Source organism: Prionailurus viverrinus, chromosome B1, assembly GCF_022837055.1.
Source record: "Prionailurus viverrinus isolate Anna chromosome B1, UM_Priviv_1.0, whole genome shotgun sequence".
Taxonomy (NCBI): Eukaryota; Metazoa; Chordata; class Mammalia; order Carnivora; family Felidae; genus Prionailurus; species Prionailurus viverrinus.
In genome coordinates, this window is record NC_062564.1 from 102,448,600 (window position 1) to 102,468,047 (window position 19,448).

At 35.3% G+C, this 19,448-nt stretch overlaps 1 protein-coding gene across 10 annotated transcripts in view; it reads right to left on the reverse strand.

Annotated features, from left to right (window-relative positions):
- BLTP1 (bridge-like lipid transfer protein family member 1) overlaps window positions 1-19,448 on the reverse strand; it is a 212,266-nt gene that overhangs the window by 129,660 nt on the left and 63,158 nt on the right. For 9 of the 10 annotated variants that reach the window (XM_047855118.1, XM_047855121.1, XM_047855125.1 and 6 more), the window contains 4 exons: window positions 18,091-18,299; window positions 10,972-11,199; window positions 10,038-10,175; window positions 2,396-2,575 (listed from right to left, as the gene is read on the reverse strand). In XM_047855118.1, the coding sequence (XP_047711074.1) occupies window positions 2,396-2,575; window positions 10,038-10,175; window positions 10,972-11,199; window positions 18,091-18,299 (755 nt within the window). The remainder of the gene's footprint in view (window positions 1-2,395; window positions 2,576-10,037; window positions 10,176-10,971; window positions 11,200-18,090; window positions 18,300-19,448) is intronic. The other variant, XM_047855120.1, reaches the window with a different exon arrangement.

Genomic DNA, 19,448 nt, shown 5'->3' on the forward strand with positions numbered 1-19,448 from the left:
GCTTATCAAGAATAATCCAGCTTGAAAGAACCCAAATGCTATTTTAAACTTGCTGCTACATAATCTATTTATTAGCCAGAATCATGATTTTTCTACCTTGACATCATTGTAAGTTTATGTAACTTTTCATTTGTTATGTAACTTTTCATTTGTAACTTTTCATTCAACAGAATGCGTGAGAATGAAAAATTCAACTTGAACAACTCACAAAGTATGTACTTTTCTTCAAAGTTATATCTTCTTCTTAAATGACTAACTAGTATCCTCTGCACAGAAAAACACCTAAAATTTCTATCTAATAATAAAGCTTTGATCTGAAATTTGAATCTAACTATCATAGGGAGCTACGATTTTGTAAAATCAGGTATTTTGAAGATTAAGGCACTTTTGTTTATGTAAATAGAAACTGAAGAATATATCAATTCTTCATCAAATCTTCAGTTTACAAAACTACCTTCATTTTATAATTGATTTAAAGGTGTTAATAATAAACACACTGAAACATGGATAGACAGATATTATTCCATAAAAAAAAGTACGAATTTCTACTATTGGAAAACATGAATTTTACTTTTAAAATATACAAAGAATGGAATAAACATTAAAAGCACCTATGGATTCATGAAACACTCACTGAAATAGTGATGCCAAAATTCTAATGCAGAAGAGAATGTTTTGTGCTGTAATAAGAACAACTTATAAACATATGAGGCTTTAACAATTGTTAGATTAAAGGAATTGTGCCCAGTTTAACACGATAAGCATGGTTTTATTCCATGTTTGTTAAAGAAAAAGCTATTTTTTACATGTTTCAGTTTTACTTGTACATTAGAGAAAAGAGATAGCAGACAACAAGGAAAACAGTCGTCATGGCAGTCAGCACTGAATATTTCTTTTCATCCGCTTTTATACATTCTGTTATATATTTTCTTTATCCACTTTTATATAAAATATCCCTTTTCGGGGCACCTGGGTGGCACAGTCGGTTAAGCGTCCGACTTCAGCCAGGTCACGATCTCGCAGTCCGTGAGTTTGAGCCCCGCGTCAGGCTCTGGGCTGATGGCTCAGAGCCTGGAGCCTGTTTCCGATTCTGTGTCTCCCTCTCTCTCTGCCCCTCCCCCGTTCATGCTCTGTCTCTCTCTGTCCCAAAAATAAATAAACGTTGAAAAAAAAATTAAAAAAAAAATAAAATATCCCTTTTCAATTCCATTTTCTTATTTCTAGAATCTTAATTTGTGCTGTCTTCCAAAAACTGGTTACAAATATACAAGGCACCTAGAGTCTTCATCCACCTTCTTGTTGCTACTACCTACCTCTAAATGATTCATACACATTCTGTAACTTTTATTAAAATTGAGTATGTACATTTAACACATTCAAGACCACATTCCAATCTTTTGAAATGCCACAAAAAGTATGCATATTATAAATATGTGGCTCATGGGCGCCTGGGTGGCTCGGTTGGCTAAGCATATGACTTTTGATTTTGGCTCAAGTCATGATCTCACGTTTCATGAGTTCAAACCCCGCATTGGGCTCTGTGCTGGAAACATGGAGCCTGCTTGGGATTCTCCCTCTCCCTCACTCTCTCTCTGCCCCTCCCCTGTATGTGCTCTCTCTCTCTCTCAAAATAAATAAACATTTAAAAAAATAATTTAAAAAAATATGTGGCTCAACAGGTGAAATGTTACAGTAATATGGTTATTTGGCTAAATTTCAGTGGTCCATTTCTAGAACTAAATAATCCTTATGACCTCTGAGTCATAAAGAATAAGGCGAACAATGAAGAGGAGGGGGATTTTATCCAGAAGGATCACAACCTACACTCTAGATTGGTTTACTAACTAGCAAATTTGTTTTTATTTTTTTTTAAATCAATATCTACGTCATTAATAGCAGATACAAATGACGTTATCTTGCTTTGAGATATGACAAGTAAAAAACCAAGCTACCTAATCCTTAACACCATAAATAATATTTTCAAATCCTACTTAAGAAATAAACAAGAAAGAAAAATTCTTTAAAAATTATTCCATATACTGGGAAAAGAAAATTTTAACAGTGAAGAAACTAATGTAATTTTAAGAATACATAAAATTTCCAGAACAGTCCTCATACTGAGATTTTCCCAAAGTCTCGATCTTGAAAGCATTATGAAGAACTATAAAACATTACACCCTTCAGTATTATGTGACTCAAAAAGTGAAACTTGTCTCTGACTCATCCATTGCTAAGACAATTCTGAATGGCAAGAATGACTCCAATCCAAAAGGCAAAGAGTTGTCTGGCCATCAGAATGCCAATAGTGAAAATGCAATGAACGTTTAAACAGGTATACAACTTACTCTTGGTGAAGTGGGTGAGCAAAGGAAGAAAAGTAGTCAGAGAATCATACCTGTGGTGCTGTGACCTTAGCTGTAAGGCTTCCAGCCTGCACATCAATTAACCATGCGTATTCTAAAGAATCACTTCCCAAAGGAAGACCTTCTGCTGAGAACATAGCATGTGCTCTCAGCTGGAGACCCGACAAATTGATGTGACCTTCCCGGAGTACTTCATCCACAGGGGGTCGCTGCTGAAAACAATAGTAAGACTGTAAGAAGTACAAGAAAATCAGCATTATAATTTCTAGTTTTTTTTTTTTTTTTCTCTCCAGAGTTTAAGTAAAATCATGCTATCCGGAAAATATGACTTAAGGATCCATAAGGAGTCTCATTTAAGCTCCTTTAGTGACAGTATCCATAAGAGCCCAACAGCAAAGCAAGATAGCAAAGTCCTAAAAAGAATGAGACCTCTCTGATAACTGCCTCAATGAATAAAAAGGAACTAGTACTCTGACGGACGGGGCATATAAGAGACCAGTCTTTGGTGGGAAGGCTGGAATAATAAGATTAAAATACGTATTAAAAAGAGAGGCGCCTGGGTGGCTCAGTCAGTTGAGCATGCAACTCTTGATTTCGGCTCAGGTCATAATCCCAGCATCGTGGGATCAAGCCCTATGTTGGGCTCCGCACCAGGTGTGGAGCCTACTTGAGATTCTCCCTCTCCCTCTGCCCCTCCCCCACTTGTACTCTCTCTCTACAAAAAGTAAATAAAAATAAATTGTAAAAATATTAAAAAGAAAAAAACAGAGAAGAACAGAGACCAATAAATAAGATCAAGAAATGAAGAACTAGGGAAGAAAGCTATCTTTCATATAGATTTTGAGAACTATATACAAATATAAAAAGGATAGATTTACCTTATGGAAATTATATACTTACTACTAAAAAGCAGCAAATATTTCAAAGAGAAAAGTTCCGGGATTTATTCAGAAAGCTAAAAGATATGTCCTAAAATAGGGTATTCCATAGAACACTAGTTCACAAAATATTATAGTAATAGAGAATCAAAACACGTTCGGCCATGCCCTACCCATCAGTCACCAATTTCTGTAAACTATACTCCCAATCTTTCAGAAATGCATTGATTTTCTTCCATCTTCACTGCTATCAACATGGTCCAAATAATATGACCTCTTGCTAGGGTTTTGCAAAGCCTCCCAGCATTCACTTTTACATCTGTCTCCTACATATTCTACAAAAACAACCACAGAAATCTAAGAAGGCCAATTTTATCATGTTCTTGTCTCAAGACCACTATTTATTATATTAATTTCCTCAATATTTCTCTTCTTCACCAGGTTTATTAGGGTAAAGACCATTTCTGTCTTGTTTACCACTTATCCCATTGCACCTAACAGTGACCACAAAAGGTAGATACCACTAAGTGCCTATATATCACAGCAAGTCTTTTCAGAGAATTCAGTATACTAATATATATTAAGACAGTTCACAGATAATTCCCAAGCTAATTTTACAACAGTAATCTTTTTGGTAGGTGTATGCAGGCCATCAGCACAAGGCATAGTGTTCCTTATTTCAACACATTTTAGGAAATGTATTCTTAAAAAAACAAAGAGGATATGAGCTAAATCAAATTCATAAGGAATTCTTAAAAGAAAATTTCAAATTATGACTATAATAGCTCTAGCAGCTCTTTCAAAATATTTTTAGTTTTATTTTCATCCAAGCTGTATGACCGTATGTAAAATCACCTATGTTTCTCAGGCATCAGTTCCCTTCTATTTTATCTGAGAAAGTTAGAGAGGATGGTCAATAAAGATCACTTCTGGCACTAAGATTTGATAATTCTCACTGTAAGATACTTCTGATCAATATTTTTTGAGCTCAAGAATACATATGGATCTTGGCTTGTCCTAAAGATAGATAGAACCTACCTAGTACACCAACGAAGTGTATATTCTAGATTTTATGTGTGTTGCATCATATTGTGAGTTGAATTGTGTCCCCTAAAAAGACACATTTAAGTCCTAAGTTGAGGCTCCTGTGATTATGACCTTTCTGTATTTGAAAACAGGGTTTTAGCAGATGTAATCAAAATAAGGTTACATCAAATTAGGGTGGGCCTTAAACCAATGACTGATATCCTTGTAAGCGGAAAATTGGGACACAGACACACACATGGAGACAATGCTATGAGAAGACAAAGACACAGAGTTGAGCAATGAGTCTACAAGGCAAGGAATGACAAGGGTTGCTAGCAACCACCAAAAGCTTAGCAGAGACAAGGAGATCCTTTCCCACATCCTTCAGAGAAAACATGGCCCTGCCAGTACCTTGATTTCACAATTCTAAGCCCCAAAACTATCAGAGAACAAATATCTCATGTTTTAAGCCACCCAGTGTGAGGTACTGTGCTGTGGCAGCCCTAGGAAACTAATATACATCATAAAATGGTCATAAGTTAAAAGGGATGGTTCCATAAGTCGGACACAATAATCTATCCATCATCTCAGATCCTTAACCTTGAGGCCCTGCCTTGAGACTAATGCTATCAGGGGATGCCTGAGTGCCTCAGCTGGTTAAGCATCTGACTTTGGTTCAGGTCATAATCTCATGGTTAGTGAGTTCAAGCCCTGCATTGTGTGAGCTTGAGCCCCACTTCAGATGAACTCGAGCCCAGCTTTGGGTGAGCTCAAGCCACACTCCGAGCTCTGCACTCTCTCTCCCTCTCTATCTGTACCTTGTGGGATTCTTTCTCTCCCTCCCTCTCTCTCAAAAACAAAAACAAAAACAAAAACAAAAAAAAACAAAAAACAAGACTAATGCTATTGAGAATAAGCAGCTAAATCCTGGGTAACTCACCTGTACCACAAAAGAATTCTTAGGAATAGTCATGCCAGATATATAAAATGTAAGCAAGTTAGGTAGATAAGTAAATTCTAAGAGAATACATAGAAAGTACCCTTGCTTTCAGGGTAAATTATAAAGTGCTAACCACGTAGGAAACAAAATACCACCAGTACATCTACTAGCACCTTGATATCTCCAATCCACGATCTTCTTTTCTAATCACCAAATAAATTATACATTATACTCCAGTCTCTGTACAAGTTTGCCAATAACTAATAATTACAATTATAATTAGGATTAATGTGAACTCTCATGAACTCAATAAAATGTTCTTTTTATATATAGTAAAGTCTTTTGAGAATGCAGTAATTAAAATAAAAGTTGAGGGCACCTGGGTGGCTCAGTCCATTAAGTGCCCGGCTCCTAATTTCGGCTCGGGTCATGACCTCATGGTTTGTGGGATTCAGCCCTGAATCGGGCTCCACGTTGACAGCATGGAGCCTACTTAGGATTCTCTCCCTCTCTCCCCTCCTGTGCTCATGCTCTTTCTCTCTCTCTCAAAATAAGTAAACTTTAAAAAATAAATAAAAGTTGAAGTGTTAGCAAGTACACCTAAGAAAACAGATACTCACCTAAGATTCTCAGAACTAAGACATAAGAAGAATTATTTCCCTTTTATTTTTATTAATTTCCTCAATAGATTAAAAAAGAGGGGCTTCTTCTCTACATACTCAGCTCCCAGAATAAAAAACAACCAATTCTAATGACCTACTAAGACAGGAGGGTAAGAGTTATTTTTTTAGGTTTATCTATTTATTTTGAGAGAGAGTGACAGACAGACAGCATGAGCAGGGGGCAGAGGCAGAAAGAGAGGGAGAGAGAGCGAATCCCAAGGAGGCTCTGCACTATCAGTGCAGAGCTCTACGTGGGATTTGATCTCATGAACCATGAGATCATGACCCCAGCGGAAATCAAGACTCCAATGCTTACCTGACTGAGCTACCCAAGTGCTCTGAGAGTGATTTTTAAGGTTTCTATAGTAAGTTAAAATACTAGTGTTACACAAGTGAGATCTTTGTGATGACAGAATAGTTCTGTATCTTAATTTCAATGGCAGTTACATGAAACTACACATGTGATAAAGTGGCAAGAACTATGCACACACATTGTACCAATATCGATCCTTGTTTTAATATTACACTTATTATGTAAAAGATCTACATGGGAGAAATTGGGTGAAGGGTACATAGGACCTCTCTGTACTATCTTTGCAACTCCTTATGAATCTATAATTATAGGCATACCTCAGAGATATTTCAGATTCAGTTCTAGTCTGTCATTATAAAGCAATTATGACAATATAGCTCAAGTCAGGTAAAATTTTTTTTGATTCTCAGTGCACATAAAAATTGTGTCTACCAAACTATAGTCTATTAAGGGTGCAACAGCATTATGTCTAAAAACAAACTATACACAAAGATATCTTAATTAAAAAATACTTTCGCTAAAAACTGCTAACCATCATCCAAGCTTTCAGCAAGTCATAATCTTTTTGCTGGTGCAGAGCCTGGCCTCCAAGTTGATGGCTAATAACTGATCAGGATGGTGGGTGATGAAGGTTGGGGTGGCTATGGCAATTTCTTAAAATACGAAACTATAAATTGCTGCACTGACTGACTCTTTCTTTTACAAATAATTTCTCTGTAGCATGCCATTCTGTTTAACAGCATTTTACCCACAGAAGAACTGCTTACAAGTTTGGAGTCAATCCTCTCAAACCCTGCTGCTTCTTTATCAACTCAGTTTATGTAATAATCTAAATCCTTGTTGTCACTTCAAAACTCTTCACAGCATCTTCACCAGAAATAGACTCCTTCTCAAGAATCCACTCTTTGCTCATCCCTAAGAAGCAACTCATCCATTAAAGTTTGATCATGAGATTGCAGCAATTCAGTCCCATCTTCAGGCTCCATTTTTAATTCCAGTTCTCTTGCTATTTCCATTACATCTGCAGTTATTTCCTCCAGTGAAATCTTAAATCCCTCAAGTCATCAATGAGTTGGAAGCAACTCTTCCAAACTCCTCTTCATGTTGATATTTCAACCTCTTCCTGTCAATCATGAATATTCTTAATGGTATCTAGAACGGTGAATCCTTTTCAAAAGGTTTTCAATTTTCCCAGATCCACCAGAGGAATCACTACCTATGGCAGCTATTATAGTCTTACAACATGTATTTCTTAAATAATATGACTTGAAAGTCAAAAGAACTCTTTGATCCAAGGGTTGCGAATTTGAATATTGTGTTAATAGGCATGGAAATATGAAATTCACTGTACATCTCCATCAGAGCTCTTGGGTGACCAGGTGCATTGTCAATGAGCCCCCACATTTTGAAAGAACCCTCTTTTTCTTAGCAGTAGGTCTCAACAGTGAGCTTAAAATATTCAGTAAACCATGTTGTAACCAGATGCACTGTCATCCGGACTTTGTTGTGCCACTGATAGAGCACAGGCAAAGTAGATTTAGCATAGTTCTTAAGGGCCCTAGAATTTTCAAAATGGTAAATGAGCATTGGCTTCAACTTAAAGTTACCAGTTGTAAATGGCCCTTAAGTAGAATATCAGCCTGTCCTTTTAAGTTTTGAAGCCAGGCATTGACTTTTCCTCTCCAGTTATGAAAGTCCTAGATGTCACCTTCTTTCAATAGAAGGCTGTTTGATCTACTTTGAAAATCTGTTCTTTAGCGTAGCCATCTTCATTACTTATCTTACCTAGATCTTCTGCAGAACTTGCTATAGCTTCTACATCAGCACCTGCTGCTTCACCTTGCACTTTTGTTATGGAGATGGCTTCTTTTCTTAAACCTCATGAACCAACCTCTGTTAGCTTCAAACTTTTCTTCTGCAGCTTCCTCTTCTCTCTCAGACTTCACAGAATTGAAGAGCGTGAGGGCCTTGCTCTGGATTAGGCTTTGGCTTAAGGAGATATTGTGGCTGATTTAATCTCCTATCCAAACCACCGAAACGTTCTCTGTATCAAAAATAAGCTGTTGTGGGGGTGCCTGGGTGGCTCAGTCGGTTGAGCGTCCGACTTTGGCTCAGGTCATGATCTCACAGCTTGTGAGTTCGAGCCCCGCATCCCGTGTCAGGCTCTGTGCTGACAGCTCGGAGCCTGGAGCCTGCTTCAGATTCTGTGTCTCCCTCTCCCTCTGCCCCAACCCACTCGCATTCTGTCTCTGTTTCAAAAAATAAATAAACATTAAAAATAATAATAATAAGCTGTGTTTTTTTTTTTTTTGTTTCTTATCATCAGTGTGTTCATTGGAACAGCACTTCTAATTTCCTTGAAGAATTTTTCCCTTGCATCACAACTTGGCTAACTGGTGCAGGAGGCCTAGCTTTCAGCCTACCTTGGGTTTCTACATGCCTTCCTCACTAAGCTGAATCATTTCTAACTTCTGATTTAAAGTGGCAGACATACAGCTCTTCCTTTCACTTAACACTCAGAGGCCACTGCAGGGTTATTAATTGGCCTAATTTCAATACCTTTGTGTTTTAGAGAACAGGGAGGCCCAGGAAGAGGGCAAGTGACAGGAAAACAGCTGGTTGGTGAATACACACAACATTTATCAATTAAGTTTGCCATCTTATATGGGCAGTGTGTGGCACCCCGAAACAATTACAAAAGTAACATCACAGATCAGTGGTCACAAGTCACCATAACAAATACAATAATGAAAAAGTTGCAAATATTGTGAAAATTACCAAAATGTGACACAGAGACATGAAGTGAGCAAATGCTGCTGGAAAAACAGCCCTGACAGACTGGCCTGATGCAGAGTTGCCACAAACCTCAATTTGTAAAAAATGCAGTATTTGCAAAGTGCAATAAAGCAACATGCAATAAAATGAGGTATGCCTATTATTTAAAAATAAAAGTTGATAAAAGAAACACTCTCTGTGGCAAAAATAAGCATATGTTAAGTCTGAGCCATTATGAGCTCAGCTATGTCAAAAATATATACATATGAAAAAATTAGATTCTATGTAGAAAAATATGGTCAGTTGTGGCAAAGGAGTTAAGAAGGGATAGGCTATTTTAAATAAAATGATCAGTTACTACATAGAAACCATGCAAGTTATCATCAGTTGATGATTTGGGGGTATCAGATTCATCCTTCCATATATAATTTTACTTTGCCTTATATTAAAATCCATTTATTTTCCTAAAGCTCACAACTTGAATAAAGTAGGGAAGAGCCTTAAAGTACTGGTAAATGAAAAGTGAAGCCATTTGACATTAAAAAATAACAACAAAGTGATAATTTACCCAAGATTGTAAATTATTCCCTTTTGGTGAATATTATTGGTTCTCTTCCAAACAGCCCCGGGGATATCTTGAAGGGATTAACAAAGTATCTTTTAAGTGTGTTACATGAAAAGAATAAACTACTGGCCATGTGGATATGTATGTTTGGAGATTTATAGGACTGGATAAGATGAATATTCAGGTTGTCATTTTCAACAGAGTCCACCAAAATTTTATATATTTTTCCCTTCCATAAACATGAAAAAGTTATAAAATATTTCTCTTCATCTCTAAAAACAATAGAGTACAATTGTATGGAATCACATAAATAGCAAACAGCAGAAAAAAAAACACAACAAGACAGATTCTTGAAAAACTCACATACATACACAAAACCTCTTAATATGGTTAAATTAAAAGCTTCTAATTTAAAGAGCTACCTATACCATACACAGAAGCTAACACACTGTATCAACCCTGTAAAGAGTAATAATTCATCTCTAAGCCCCTACCATGACTCACTTGCACATTACCTGATAATTGTCACTGACAAACACATTCAGGGGTGATAGGACAAGTTGCAGCATGGTCTCCCTAAATCCTTTTTTCATTTCAAAACACAGTCTTTCCAAGAATGCTGTAGGGCACTCAGGACCATCAGTGGTTCCATGCTAAAGTCAAACAAAATACCATAATCAAGATATAGAAAAAATAAAGACCAAGGCAGTATAGGGAAATAAAAATCACACTTATATAATTAAGAGATTTTGATTCTTAAAAAGCAGAAGTTTACTGACAAAACTGTTCTGTACTCTACTAAGATCGTTAGGTTCACTAAACACCAGAGATGACTCCTCTGCTGTGCAACCGTAGGTACATGACATGGAGCCAGTAGGCAGCACAATTCTCTAAGGCCTCACCCTCCCTATCTGGCCTCACTCCAACAACCCTGGGTTCTCTGGGCAATATAATCCCATTGCAAGTCAGCCCCAAAAGTCCATGGGTCACCCTTGAACTGAACCAGGATTCTGTGCTGGATCCAAACCCCAGAAAACAATTCAATCTCCAGGGTCAATCTGCATCTTGATTTTGTAGTAAGTTCACCATAAGGCACCCAATGGTCTAGAGTTGGAGATAAAGGATAAGACAACATAAATCCTAGAATATCCGTCGAGCTACCTATAAACCCAGCAACTCAACATCGTGACAAAATGTTCTAATGTGACACAGAACAGCAAAGAAGGAACTAAAGTGAAAGAAGAGAAACAGAAAATTATCAATGATTAAGTAATCGCATTATGAAGAAAATAATAAACTAGCTTTATAAAGGTAAAAGGATAAATTTTAAAGTTTTTGAATCTGAATTTTTTTATTAGTGTGTGCATGTGTGTACACACACATATAGTTGTCTGAGTTGGATGAATTGCATAATACACTCCAGATTATTTTGATTATGTAAACACTTACAACAGGAAGACGCCCATGAACTTTGTACAAATTAACAAGTACAGTAATATCCCAAGGACGCAAGGTAAGCGGATGAATTGATTTGGCTGAACTTTCATTTTCCTTTCTGTCATTTTCCATTCCAACAGCAGTCCACCCAGAGCTGGATGATGTTGACAGTGACAGAACAGGACTTGAAATAACCTCTTCAAAATCCATATACATGTCATCTTCTCCAAAGTAGTTTTCCTATAAATATTAAGAACAAATTGCTATCAAAGAGATATGTAACAGTAACTGTTCAAATTAGAGCCTGAATTTTGTAAACTAAGCATCTCCCTATTTTCTTTGGTTAAAAGTATATGGTCTGTTTCCTTGAAAGAAAAAAAAAGAGAGAGAGATACATATGCTTATGACATACACCTACTTAGCTACTTAGCAAATAAACATTCTGTAACAATAAATAAATAAATAAATAAATAAATAACCTAAGTTTATAGAAAAGCTTCATGACAAACCACCTCCAATTATAGCAAAAACTCTAAGAAAACTTTGAAGATGTGTAAGGTTCAAAAGTTTTCAATCTTTCTCAGAGTTCTGAGACAACAATACCCAAAAGACATCCTTTGAAGGAAGATCAATTCACTGAAAATCAATCTAAATCCAATTAGCTAACTACCACAATTCATATATTCTGGGTGAAATAATATCAAAAGTGCTTTTAACAACCTGAATAGGAATGTCCAATTTTGGTTCCTGATGATAAAAACATGTTATTGATGGTTACCAAAACTTCCTTTCACATAGTTCATCCTGGTTCCTTATGCAAAGTATTTTAACTATTAATATCTTGGTTTGTTTTATACAGGATTTAAATTTATTATTATTATTTTCCTTTTAAAAAAACATTTTATTTAGGAGTGCCTGGGTGGCTCAGTCTGTTGAGTGTCTGACTCCTGATTTCAGCTCAGTTCATAATCTCACAGTTTGTGGGATCGAGCTCCACACTGGGCTCCATGCTGACAGCTCAGAGCCTACTTGGGACTCTCTTCTCTCTCCCTCTCTCTCTCTTCCCTTCCCCCACTCACTCTGTTTTGTGTTTCTCTCAAAATAAATAAATAAACTTAAAAAAAAACTTTTTATTTAAATTCCAAATAACATACAGTGTCATATTAGTTTCAGATGTACAATATAGTGATTCAACACTTCCATACAACACCTAGTGGTGCTTGTCACAAGTGCCCTCTTTAATCCCCTTCACCTATCTCACCTCTATCCCTCCCATCTGCATGCCTCCCCTCTGGTAACCATCAGTTTGTTCTCTGTAATTAAGAGTCTTTTTCTTGGTCTGACTCTCTCTCTTTTCCCTTTGCTTATTTGTTTTTTAAATTCCACATATGAGTGAAATCATATGGTATTTGTCTCTCTGACTTTAATTTTTTTTCAATGTTTTTATTTTTGAGAGAGAGAGAGAGAGAGAGAGAGAGAGAGAGAGAAGGGGGGGCAGATGTGGGGAGGCATAGAAATAGAGGGAGACACAGAATCTGAAGCAGACTCCAGGCTCTGAGCCACCAGCACAGAGCCTGATGCTGGGCCTGAACTCATGAACCGTGAGATTCATGACCTCAGCCAAAGTCAGAAGCTCAACTGACTGAGCCACCCAGGTGCCCCTCTACCTGATGTATTTTAAATGAAATTCTTTTATCTTACCATTATTCTGCATTTAAATTTTACCAATTTGATCTGTCAGTAGCAATCAAAAGTTGTTAAAATATTCCTGTTAGCACAGTCAAATATACTTCTTGAATATTAGAAATCAAGTCAGTATTTTGATAAATTCTGCATTTTACTTATTGACACTTATTTTCTGACTAGTCAATTAATCAGGCCAATTAAATACCTTTTAATAGGAAAGAATGTTGCAGGGCATATAGTCATTTGGTTAATTAGGTGCAGGACTAATATTAAAATCCCAAAGCTACTGACTCACAAAACTAATGTTTTTTCCTGTATTCTCTATCGTTACCTGCCTCTAAATAATACAGGTCCTACTTAGAACCTGCTTGACATCTTGATAATTGCTTTTATTATGTAACTCTGAACCATGGACAAATTCAAGCACAAATATAAATGTAAATAAACATTGGTTTTTATCCTAAATTCCAACATTAAAATTTTTAAATGAAAAATAAATGTCTAATTGATTTCTTTTTTTTTTAAATGTTTTTATTTATTTTTGAGAGAGACAGAGCGCCAGCAGGGGAGGGGCAGAGAGAGAGGGTGATACAGAATTTGAAGCAGGCTCCAGGCTCTGAGCTGTTAGTCCAGAGCCCGACATGGGGCTTGAATTCATGAACTGTGAGATCATGACCTGAGCTCAAGTCAGATGCTTAACCGACTGAGTCACCCAGGCGCCCCTAACTGATTTCAATCAACATTAAAGATCTAGAGGTATTCAGAGCCACAGTCTTCCCTTAGATCATTGGAGAAGCCTTTTCAAAATATACATTCCATTCCAGTCCTGGAGATGGGTTCAGTAGGTTTGCAACAGGTATACATTACAGAGACAGATGGAAAGAATGGTTTCTTCAGTGAATTTAACTGTAAATGGCCACTAGACCCAATCACTTCTATTCCACCCTTCCTCCACACAACTTATCAATGGAGTCAGTGTACAGTTGTTCACGTTTATTAGCTTTCAACATACTAAGAGTTACTAACAAATCAACAGAAATAAGTTAAGCTCATTTTAGCCAATTTTTAATAATCCTACTCTATATATCTTATTTTTAAAAGATTCTCTAGTAGTCTCTTACAGTCTCTTGTAATTTTTAACCTTAAAAAAAGAAAATTACTATAGATTATTAAAATTAAAAGAAAAATATTCTCTTGGGCCTAATGTTCAATTTGCTAACAAACCAATCTCCATTTAATTATCTAAAACAGAAGTAACTCATAGCAAATTCTTTAGGGAATACTGAAATCCCTAACATGGTAGAGGACATTTGCTAATTTTTATTAAATATGCCAATGACTGTTTTTAGAGTTAAAACACTCTAGGAGTCTTTTATGAGTTATCATGTCTGAACCTATTGAATATTATTGACAAAATTACTGTTAAGGGGCACCTGGGTGGCTCAGTCTGTTGAGCATCTGACTCTTGATTTTGGCTCAGGTCGTGATCTCATGATCTTCATGATATGGATCTCATGGTTCATGGGTTCGAGCCCTGCATAGGGCTCCGCGCTGACAGTGCAGAGGCTGCTTGGGATTCCCTCTCTTTCCCTCTCTCCGTCCCTCCCACATTCGTTCTCTCCCTCTCTCTTTCTCTCTCTCTCAAAATAAATAATTTTTTTAAAAAATTTTAAAAATTAAAGATAGTGATAAAATTATAACTCCTTTCAAACATTAGCCTTGTGTTAAATGTTTAATGTTGAGTGTGTGATTGAAGTTTTATTTGTTTTCATTTTAGGTTCGTTTTTGTTTTGTTTTGTTTTTAGTATATGAACTCCATCTGTAACGGTTAATTTCTTAAGGATTCACTAAAAAAAATTACCAAAAGGCTGACTGAAGTATAAGTAGTAATATATTATGGCAAACTTTTATAGTATTTTAAGATTAATAAATGTACACAAATATTTACAAAGACAAAAATTACATTTCGATGTTATGGTAAGTGGCATGCAAAACTGAACTATCTTTAAAACTATCTTTAAAACAACACTAGGAAAAAAACAAAACAAAACAATGACTTACCTAACTGGGAAAATATATTACTTTGTCAAGTTTGTGGCATGAATGAATTTAAAAATGATAAAATAAGCTATATTTTCAAACTACTTAAGAGTCCTATGAAATTTTATTTTCCTAGAGATAGTTTATTATTAGTGTCAAGTAACTATTGAAAGTAACAGGACACTACCATTTTTTCCCCAGCCTAAACATTCATATTTATGTAACGATACTCATTTCTCAAAAAAGAAGAAAAAGAATTATCACAATAGTTAAAAGAAGACAGCTAATAAATTCAGAGATGCAGGGGGAGAAAAAAAATCTACAGGTACTCAGTTTCCTGTATTCAAATTTTTTTCATGGAAATTTGATAGCCAGGCTTCTGTTAAGACCACTAAAACTTTTTTTTTCAGTAAGAAAAACATACATACTATACCCACCCTTAATCCACAGTTACTACTGACTACCACTGACATGCTATCAGTATTTAGATTCAGATTTCCATTCTTCCATTAAGAAAAAATGTAAAAAGAGAAGTCAATTCAGAAGATGTAGACATTTCCATAAAATATTCTCATTGATTTTAAATTTTTTTTTTTTTTTTTCAACGTTTATTTATTTTTGGGACAGAGAGAGACAGAGCATGAACGGGGGAGGGGCAGAGAGAGAGGGAGTCACAGAATCGGAAACAGGCTCCAGGCTCTGAGCCATCAACCCAGAGCCCGACGCGGGGCTCGAACTCACGGACCGCGAGATCGTGACCTGGCTGAAGTCGGACGCTTAACCGACTGCGCCACCCAGGCGCCCCTTCTCATTGATTTTAATGCATGTTAGTATATATTCTCCTCAGAGTTCCTAGTAATAATAATAGTAAGCCTAGTTTCTTTTATGGATTTTGGAAATCAGTTTTACAGTCAAACAAATATAAAATGATTCATTTTTTTCCTAACTTATCCTTTAAAATTTCTTGATGTTTAAATCTAGTAACTAAGGAAAATACAATCTCAGTTACATGAATTTTCACATTCTCTTTGTTTTCTTTTATTTATAGATACATACATTCTAACACTGACACTAAGTAGAACATAAGTTATATATTAGAACAAATTTTTTAAAAGTAATTTAAAGAGAGATATTTAAGATCAGATAATATCTCCATACCAGCATGACACCGAAGCTATATAGGAGGAAGGAAAAAAAAGAAGGAAAAAAAAAAAAAAAAAAGACTTAAGGAGTTACTTGTATTCCTAATAAAGAGTTCATAGAGTTCACTGGCCTAAAAAACCTTTTGTTTGTCATATTTTAGATATATATATTTTTTAATATTTCAAAACCTTAAAAATTTTAATATGTTTTAGTAGACATTTCATACAAGTTCTGAGTTAATTTGATGAATGTAAATACTAACACAAAGTTTAGTACAACAAACTTTTGACAATAGTAGACAGTTGTTATATCTTAATGTATGAAAAGGACTGCATCAAAACAAACTATCAACAGAGGTTACGTTTATGGAATAGAATTTGTAAAGAAGTCCAAAGAAGGCATATACTCCTTTCTCTTTATTTTTCTTTGTTACAGTACTCTTATTTTTGATGAATATATATTACTATGGAATTTTTAGAAGAAAAAAATTGAGGCTCATATACATAGAATAATGCAAAAAACAGTGTCAATATCTCTTTGCTGGTATTCAAAACTCGTATTATAACAATATAACCATCTTCACTTACTAAATCACTGCTTACATTTAATTAAAATATACTTCAGCCTCTTCAAGGAAACTTTAACATGAAAAATGCATTTTAAATCCTTCATAGTTATTCACCTGCAATCCAAGAAAATAAGATATTGGGAGAAATATGTGAAGAATACTTTAGGTCAAACAATGGTCACAAGGTAAAAAAAAATGTGTGTGTGGGGTGGGGGGTGGTATTTCTCCCCTTTAAATCTGAAGAATCACTCCTTCAGGAATCTCTCCTAAAACCAGACACCTTAGATCCACAAATATTAAACACGTTGTCCCTTGCATCTTTTATCTTAAGTTATATCATCTGATGCTTTAGGGTAGTTTTTAGTAAATATAAGACATTATATCAAATATAAAAATTTTAGATACCTACAAAATCTGTTCAGCTAGTAAGCACTTCTTCCAGAGAGCCTTTATTAACAAACATTGATTGTCCTTTCCTGAAAACCCTGATCATCCTAGACCCTTTCCAGAATTAATTACTCCTGTCACTGTACATTATCGGATTGCCTGTTACCTAAGCATTCAATATCCAAACCTCCAGTTATGAAATTACACAAGGAAGCAAATAAGTAAACAATGATAAATTTAGACTCACACAAAAATCTATCCCACAAGTAACTCTAACGCTCATGATTGATAATGTTTGGACAGTTAGTCGCACTTTGATTATCAGATGTGGTAGAACATTGAACAGTATAATGAAAATCTAAAGCAAAGTGAATTGGCAAAATCCTGAAAAAATGCAGAATTTTACGAAGTTGCTAAAAGTGATGCTGGACAACCGCTCAAATCACAGGTAAAGCTATCAGTGCTAAAGTACGGATCTAGAAGGCTTAGAGCAGTTACCTATAAAAATGAGTAAATCAGTAAGAGTTATTGATGACTTGCTGGGGACTTTTGTAAAACATGATTTGAATATCAAAAGAAGAGTGATGTGTAGAAAACTGACAAAGTGCTCACATATTTATCTTAATACAGCCTCTCTACTTGATCGACCTTGATCATGCTTGATCAACCTTTAAGAGCTATCATACTATGCAATCATACAACTTCAAGGGAAAAATTATACCAAAATGAACTGACATTTGATTCAGTCTTTATTCAAAGAAGGCATACTTCTTTTGAAGGTAAATTTGTCATACTCTGAAAAAAACCTTATTTTCATACATTTGCTTCAATGTTAAGAAAGTGCTCCAAACATATCTTTGCTTATTGTTTAGCATGAAATAAAGTTGTTTGTTTTTAATTAATTCACTGATTTTATTATTTTCAGATAACAAGATTCTCTTGTACTTCTTTTGCTCTTATATTACAACATGTTAAAAATTTGTCCCTATATATGTCTATCCTATTATATCCTCTAGCTTACCTCCTTGAGAAAAAATGCTGTATCATCTCTATCTCCTGCAACTAGTACAATTCCTAGAATATAGTCAATGCTAAAAAAACAAAACAAAAACTCAACTGAGAAGTACACCATTTTTAATAAATGAATTTGTAATTGAGTCTAACACCACAAGTCTAATCAACATATATGACATATCCTCAACAACTTTAAACCATCTAACTGGCTATTTCAAATGGTCTCAATTTTAATTAGATATTAACCGTTTTACCTATGTTTAAAAATGTGTGACTTCTTTTGAAAATCATACCTTTATACATAAGAAGGCATTTAATAATGGTCCATATAGAGTTATTTGAGAATCTGGAGAAAGTTCCATTTCCACATGAAGTTTATCAGGTGGAAGTTCTGAGGGATCAATAGGTGGGCGTGACGAAGTAGAAGGAGAAGAAACAACTCTGTCTGATGTTTTCTGGGATGGCCTTAATACAGATAGCATTGTTTCTTCCATTTCTGACACTGGAAAAAATTAAGAAAAAAGAGAAGAATGCCTTGGGGAGGGGAAGTTCTTAGAAGTTCTTTAAGGAACTATTCACTAAGAGATTCTATTTTGCAATTTTTCATGAACAATCTTTGATATAGTACCTATAATATCTAATGAAAACAGACCTGCAAGACTAATAAGAATACACAATAGAAGACTGCACAGAAATATGTGTAGAAATACATAACCAGATGGCACAGAATCAATGAAAATTTCCTATTAACATTCTTGAGTCCCTGCAATATAAATTCAGGTCACAATTAGGCTTTAACTATACTTGGGCACTAAAGTACTAAGTTGTTTTCACATAAACAGCTATTCAAATACAGCATGACATTATCAGGGCACCTGGGTGGCACAGTCAGTTAAGCGTCTGACTCTTGGTTTCGGCTCAGGTCATGATCTCATGGTTTCATGGGTTCAGGCCCTGCAACAGGCTCTGCGCTGTGCAGAGCCTGCTTGGGATTCTGTCTCTCCCTCTTTCTCTTTGCTCCTCCCCCACTCTCTCACAATAAATAAACTTAAATTTTTTTTTTTAATTCAAATACAGTGTGACATTATCAAGCTCCAAACATAAGAACAATTATGAAAACTATTCTTTAACTCTTAACTCACTGGAAAAATACAAATTAAAAATCACCTGATTCTAATTCCAGTTTGGAATAATTATGAAATGATAATTGTGAAAGTACATTTAAAAAAAAACTAACATTTCAAAAAAAAATAGCATTTCATGAAACCAAGTGGTTTATGTATATACTCACATGCACCTTATTTGATATTACAGCTCTTCTGTTTCTAGTTGGTAGAACTTGAAAAAATTATTTACTTTCTCTAAGCATTATTTGTTCAACTCTACGATGACAATAATAACATTTATCTCACAGAGTTGTTATAAGGATTAAATGAGATAATGTAAACCAGGAAATAGCTTATTCTAGTACAGTAAAACCTTGGATTGCAAAGAACTTGCTCTGCCAGTATTCTGCAAGATGAGCAAACATTTCTAATAAATTTTAACTTGATAAATGAACGATGTCTTACAATATGAGTAGCATGTGATGCCAAATGTCACATGATCACAACTGAGTCAATGGTTCTTCTCTCTCTCTCCCTCTCTGCGG